The sequence below is a fragment of the Electrophorus electricus genome, chromosome 24 (genome assembly GCF_041902795.1).
Source record: "Electrophorus electricus isolate QZ-2024a chromosome 24, ASM4190279v1, whole genome shotgun sequence".
NCBI lineage: Eukaryota > Metazoa > Chordata > Actinopteri > Gymnotiformes > Gymnotidae > Electrophorus > Electrophorus electricus.
In genome coordinates this window covers 360001-367580 of record NC_137520.1, presented here as the reverse complement: position 1 = coordinate 367580, position 7580 = coordinate 360001, and the positions used below count along the sequence as shown (strand labels likewise).

The 7580-nt window shown below is 43.5% G+C and overlaps 1 protein-coding gene across 3 annotated transcripts in view; it reads left to right on the top strand.

The window, feature by feature from the left end:
* The first annotated feature begins 438 nt into the window (after positions 1 to 438).
* The window catches only part of mitfb (melanocyte inducing transcription factor b), a 30341-nt gene continuing 23199 nt past the window's right edge, over positions 439 to 7580 (top strand). The window contains exon 1 of one of the 3 annotated variants that reach the window (XM_081706712.1): positions 439 to 562. Coding sequence is in view for 1 of the 3 variants with exons in the window: in XM_035522386.2 (XP_035378279.1) it covers positions 831 to 934 (104 nt within the window). In the remaining 2 variants the exon portion in view is untranslated. Of the gene's footprint in view, positions 563 to 702; positions 935 to 7444 lie in introns of those variants that run through there. The other 2 variants (XM_035522386.2, XM_035522387.2) reach the window with 2 other exon arrangements.

Here is a 7580-nt window from a genome sequence, read left to right as displayed (position 1 = left end):
ATACACTATAAACTGTCCTCTATATACACTGTCCTATATACACTATACACTATCCTCTGCATACACTATAAACTGTCCTCTATATACACTATACACTATCCTCTATATACACTATACACTGTCCTCTATACACTAACCTCTATACACTCTATACACTGTCCTCTATACACTCTATACACTGTCCTCTATACACTAACCTCTATACACTGTCCTCTATGCACTCTATACACTCAAGGCGGGTCCACGGAGAGTAAATACGGTGTGCTGTGTTATACTGACACCGTGTGGTCCTCATGCAGTAGTACATAACTCCAGAGGCAAATACCCCCATACACGAACTGCCCTGCTGGGACCTCGTGGGTGGGATGGGCACTAGGACTCGTTTGTAGTATTTCTGCTTTGAACAGAGAGGCTCATCAGTAGTCCAACAACACTATCGGCGGCGTCTTATTTTTAAGACTTCACAGGACAATCCGAAACATATCTTGTGTTACTGTAAATAAACAGCAAATATGTCCGTGACCGTATAAACGGAGCCGTAGGAGCGCGCACTGAAGGCAAGGTGAGTCCCCCTCTCTCGTGACGGCCAATAGAAAGAGGCTGACAGTGGCAGCCCGAGCCACCACGCCAGTGTATTCTGGGTTGTGTAGTTCTGGTCGTGTGCGCCTGCGTGAGCTGTAGCTACGCAGTCCTGTGGGAGAACTACACATGTGTATGCGCTGTGCTACCCGCGGAGCTCACAGCGGCTGGCACTGCGTGCGTCGGAACGGACCTGTTTGGACGGTTGGTGCTTTCTGACTGCGAGCGGACACCAGCTGACGCCGGCCAGCATGCAGTCGGAGTCGGGCATCGTGCCCGACTTTGAAGTGGGTGAGGACTTTAGCGAGGAGCCAAAAACCTACTACGAGCTGAAGAGTCAGCCGCTGCACGGCAGGTCGGTGACTCCACGGTGCATCTGCACGTCTCGCTCTGCCTGACAGCTTTCGTGAAGCCGTCTCGAGACTGCGCGCGTCCGCGCCCGGGTTTGGGTACATGGCGCGTGCCGTCCTGCTTCGTGCTGCACCTCTGCACTTATGATCTGTGTTTCGGACGAACTTTGCAGCTGGTCTCTTTCATAATTACACGTTTACAATGCTCGTGGGTGTTGTCAATATTAAATATTTGCGTAAAGCTTATGTACTGTGTAGGCTGTCCGCCTGCTGAAGGTTCTTCAAATGTTGAATTAAAGTTCATTTAAATCAGGTAACATAACCCAAGAGCCCTTTACCCGACAGATATAAACATTGCATTGTTGTAACTTTGTAAATGAAATTGTTTTAAAATCTTATCCTTTCTTACGGATTTAACAGAAGTACAGGGACAACCGTGTGAGTGTGTGTGTGTGTGTGTGTGTGAGTGAATGTGTGAGTGTGTGTGTGTGTGTGTGTGTGAGAGAGAGTGTGTGTCAGTGGGAAGTTGAGTTTCTGTGACTTTGAGCAAATAAGTTGCATCCGTCACATTCCACAAGTCTACTGAACATATGCTGTAATTTGCAGCGGTTAATTGTATGATCAGATTTGATCAAATCCTGGATTAGTTCCCCCATAACCTTATGACAACAGCTATTCCGTATTCCAGACTTCCATTAAATAAAGTCCCAAATAGCAAAGTGATGACATTTAGCCAGATGGCACATGATATAACTTCCCTATTACCGACATGCACTGCACTCTCATCTCATCAAATATCTTGAAAAACAACAACAAAAAATTAGAAAAGGCAAAACAAGTATATTATGAGTTCTGTTTTTCCAGTTACTCAGTTGGGTGGAGGTGTGGTGATTCTATCAGCAACTTACCCAACAGTGCAGATTTAAACTTGACCGTGAGTTTTGATTTCGCTGAGTTTAGTCTGTGGTATGAACTTAGATTTGAATTTAGACTGATATAGAAGTTTATATTCAAGTTTACACTGAAGTTTAGATGGATGTGTGAGTTTAGATTGGGGTATGAGTTTAGACTCGGGTATGGGTTTACAGTAAGGTATGGTTTAGACTGAGGTAGGAGTTTAGACTTGGGTATTAATTCAGACTGGGGTATAGGTTTAGGGTAGGGTATGGTTTAGATTGTACTGACGTGTGCCGACACGTTAAGCATGAGATTGGCCTTGGGTTACAAGGATCTTGACATCGTCCTGTTCTGACCACTGACCTTCCCTGACCTTGACCTGATTGAATTACATAGCTGTGACATAGACACTAGTTAAACAGAAGAACAGTAAGGCGATTTACTCCACTGACCAGAAACATTCACCAATTTCTGACCAATTTGTGTTATATGAGACACACTTTGCTGCTTGCCAGAGATGCATCTTGTGTTGAGCCCTGTTAACATGTCAGACACTCAGCTGCTGTTTTGGTAAACAGATTGAAATGATTTCTGCGTTTTGCTCTTCCATTCACACTTAATTCATAGTCCTAAACTAATTTCCTTATTACTGAGTTCTCATTACATTGCCACTAACACACAGTGCTGGTGAGTGATAACTTGATAACTTGATAATTTGGTAACTTGGTAACTTGATAACTTGATGCCTTCCTTTGTTTTGAAATGTTGCTATGGTTTTTGATAGAAAATATGCTGCTTTGGGCTACGCGCGGTTTCTGCAAGAAAATAAACTTGTTTCAGTTTAACAGGGAGACTTTTGTTCCGAGTTCAGATGCACTAAAAAGGCAGTCCGCTGGAAGTCAAGCATTATCCACAGTGCTTCAGAAAGCCTGGTGTTAAACAGAAGCAACGTGTTGGTTGTGCACCAGTGTCCAAGCGCACAGTGACTCATATGTTCTTCCTGCTGTTAAATAAATCAAAGAAAGTGTGATTGTTCTGTTCTGGCCGTAATCTATTTTGGCAGGGTGAAGTGTCTTAGTGGCCTCCTGACAGATGTGAACTGATCTTAATTTATCTTAGGCAGCGTGGGGGAGGGGAGGCTGTACTAGGTGTGAATGAGGACTCTGCAGGTGCCTCTGTGACAGGAGAGGAAAAATGTTGGGATTACACAAATCCGCCTAACGTTGTCCGTGGGATTACACGTTAGATCCGGCTAACGTTGTCCGTGGGATTACACGTTAGATCCGGCTAACGTTGTCCGTGGGATTACACTTTAGATCAGGCTAACGTTGACCGTGGGATTACACGTTAGATCAGGCTAACGTTGACCGTGGGATTACACGTTAGATCAGGCTAACGTTGACCGTGGGATTACACGTTAGATCAGCCTAACGTTGACCGTGGGATTACACGTTAGACCAGCCTAACGTTGACCGTGGGATTACACGTTAGACCAGCCTAACGTGGGATTACACGTTAGATCAGCCTAATGTGGACCGTCTGTATTCTCTGGTACATCTTGAAGGGGGTTTTGCATATGTAGTCCAAGCTTTCTGCTAATGAGGCTGGGAGTTGTATGGCCAGTCCAGTCTGACTGTGTTAAAGTGACCCAATTCTTACCCTTTATTGGCAGACAATACTTTTGCTAAAATAACAAAGTTTAAGATTATTACTGTTGTTGTTGTTGTTGTTATTGTTGTTATAAAAACACAGGACTAAATAAACTATAAAGAAGTAAATAACCAGGGCTAATCAGGAGGCAGGAATAGTAGAAGATGAAGTATAAGGGATGTAGAATTTTAGTTAAAACATGGTTTCTTTATGGTAAACTCTTTCTTTGTGACAAGGTCCATAATATATTTCAAGGGATTTATTTATTTTGCCTAGTAAACATCTGGGTTGGGGTTTCACTACTAATCTTCAGTTCACAATAAAGTCCAAAACCCATAGAGTGTCTCCCAAGTCTCACCCAAGTATAAGTCAGCATTGAAGCGTGTTTATCTAACTCTAGTCATCTTTATAGGACCCAAAGAGTCCTGATTAATGGTCTTAGCGTTGGTGTTGTCTTAACAGAGTACAGTTGGGTCCAGTGTTCAGTCTTCGTTTTAGTTCGGTGGTGCCTCTTTCGCAGTGTTTTTCTTTGAGTGTTTTCTTTAATCAAAAAGTGTTTTTCCCTGCTAACAGGAGAACAGCATCTGATGAATTAGATATGTTTCTTTAGAAATGACAGACAGAAATGCAAGGTTAGAAGGCAAGACTCTGTCACTTCTGCTGGTGTAATACCTAACAAGCTTGCAACTGTATCTCAGACTAATGATAGCGGTATGTCACTGCTTCATGGAAAATTTCATGGAGTGTTGAGTAGGTTGTTGAGTCGGCTTGTCGGATTCAGATGGAAATGTCAGGGACTCCACAGTACACCACCCCCACCCCACCTTCTACAGCTTTGTCAGAGGAAACTTTTAGGGATTAATCCAAGTTCCTGTAACAAGGCCAATGCCTGTCATAAATCACATCACTTCCATAGCGATGTAAGTCTTGTCACTATCGAAGGTGAAATGCCATCAGACATTATTTTTAGTCTAAGGTCAGGCTCAGTAAGTCTACAAGTGTCTACAAGGCTGGACCTGGTTGTGCAGTTCATGAAAACCAGACTAACCCCATTAAAACAAACACCAGAATGGAGTCAGATCAGCGTAACACTCACTACAAGAAACGCAGTCTTGGAAAACAGTCCTGTTCCCCGGCAGTGGGGTCTGTGCCGCTGATATATCTCCAACATCAGCGTCTCCGAGGGTGAGTGACGGTGACAGATGTGTGCGTGTGGCCTCCGCGTTAGCTTACGCAACCGCCGGCCCTCGAACATCCTGCGCTGCGTATCCGTTTCCTCGAGGCCTGCACACATATCATTTGCTTATTTTTATTGCTGTTTTGGTCTCCGCGAGGCTAATGTTGCAGACGCCTATGTTATGCCAACAGGCCCTCAAACCAATCACACCGTTTTTTCATCGCATGAGCTGTGAGTGTCTCAGGTGTCCCTGGTCCTGTTTGTAATTTGATGAACGAAATCAGTCACGTGATCAAACAACCATAAATAACATTTGTTCTAAATAATGCAGCCAAGTCTTTAACCTCATTGATGGGAGCCTCAGCATGTTTAGCGTGTATACCAATATTTTTGCAATAATATCGCGATGCAATATTTCCATCCGTATCGTGCAGCTCTGGCTTCGTTCGTGACCTGGCGCTCTGAAGAGAAGGCAAGGCTCAGTTTTCCCACGCAGATGAGTAAAGCGGAAGTGTAATGCGTGCAGAGTATTTGCAGTAATCGCTTACTAATCAGCGGGTTGCAGATAGGCGTTGCGCTAATGAACCTCTCTTGCAGTCTGCGCGAGTGGGCGGCGCGTGGGGCGCATTTCTGCGTGGCCGTTAGCGCGGGGGCTGAGTCACAGCTCAGTGTTTATACACAATATTAAAGTGACACTGAGTAGGATTGTTTAAAAAACACCAAACAAGAAAAGCTTTTTAAAGCATTTTACGAGCGTAACGGATGAGACAATCATAAACTAGCCGTGTGGCAGGTGGACGTCTGACTAACGTTTCTACACGCGAGGTCCTCCAACAGGTCAGTGGAGGAAGCAGAATGAAAACCCGGGCGAGGGATGTAGTCACAGTCAGCTGCTAAGTGTAGCACAAACACAGAGGGAAGCCAGAGCCCAGAGGTACAATGAAACAGAAGCAGGGGCCAGTGCTAGCTCAGTGCTTCAGGTAGTTGCCTTGTAACCAGAAGGTTGCTGGTAGACGTCCCAGCACTGCCAAGTTCCCACTGTTGGGGTCCCCGAGTCCTTAACCCTCAAAGGCTCAAGTTGTACTCGGTCATAATTGTACGTTATTTTGGATAAAAGTGTCAGTTAAGTGCCATAAATGTCAAAAAGAAAGATATTTCACAGGTTTAATGAATTCAGGAATGAGCAACAAGTGTTGGTAATAATTCGTGGGTAGTGGAAGCCGCACTGGAGAGCCAATAAGGAGTCGCCCCACGAGAAAATGTTTACACTGTAATGTTAGTACATGACTGAAACTGTTTCATAAGCGGTACTAAGTGACATATGTTCCAGAAGCTTTTGGGTTTGTTTCTAAAGCAACCTTTCGCACACAAGCCCTTTAATGTGAAATGTGTGGAAAAAAATTGTGTGTGTGTGTGTGTGTGTGTGTGTGTATGTGTGTGTGTGTGTGTGTGTGTGTGTATGTGGGTTAATAGGGCATTGATGAAGAGGTCAGAAGTGAAACTAACATGTCAGCAGTTATGAAATCTGTCATGATTTTGTAGTGTCTGAAGGGCACACTAGAATACAAACACACACGCTAGAATACAAACACACACGCTAGAATACAAACACAAACACACACTACAGTACAAGCACACACAACAGTACAAACACACACACTAGAATACAAACACACTAGAATACAAACACACACACTAGAATACAAACACACTACAGTACAAACACACTACAGTACAAACACACACTAGAATACAAACACACTACAGTACAAACACACACACTAGAATACAAACACACACTACAGTACAAGCACACACAACAGTACAAACACACACACTAGAATACAAACACACACTACAATACAAACACACACACTAGAATACAAACACACACGCTAGAATACAAACACAAACACACACTACAGTACAAGCACACACAACAGTACAAACACACACACTAGAATACAAACACACACTACAATACAAACACACACACTAGAATACAAACACAAACACTACAGTACAAGCACACACAACAGTACAAACACACACACTAGAATACAAACACACACTACAAACACACACTACAGTACAAACACACACAACAGTAAAACACACACATTAGAATACAAACACACACTACAATACAAACACACACGCTAGAATACAAACACAACCACACACTACAGTAGAACCACACACAGCAGTACAAACACACACACTAGAATACAAACACACATGCTAGAATACAAACTTAAAACACACTACAGTACAAACACACTTAATAGAATACAAACACACTACAGTACAAACACACACAACAGTAAAACACACACACTAGAATACAAACACACACAATACAAACACACACTACAGTACAAGCACACACAACAGTACAAACACACAGTAGAATACAAACACACACTACAAACACACACTACAGTACAAACACACACAGCAGTAGAAACACAAACACTAGAATGCAAACACACTCTCCACATTTTTACTCTAACCGAACATGATGGAAACCTGAATAAAGCCAAACTGTGGAATTGTTGGGTGGGTCCATGGGACAGAGCTGAGAAACCCTGCTAGGGGAGGTATTCGGGCCGTCCTGGCGCTCGGATAGTCTCTCGGAGTGTGCCGGCGAATGTACGTCTGGATTTAGGAAACTCATCACTGACTGGTCTCTTCAGCAAGACTTCCCATCAAGTGAATGAGAATTTGTGGAGTGACGTATTCACACTGCCACTGAATTTAGCCTTGCTATCTCACTCTGATCCACCTCTCTTCATTAAAAAAAAATGTACTAAAAAAGAATTGCTGTAATTCAGAGCGAAAAAAGGGTGTGACGCGCTTACCCACCCAGGCTTGTCTCACAGTTAAGTCAGTCAGAGAGATGTGAGCATTTGGCTTTTCAGAGCTGC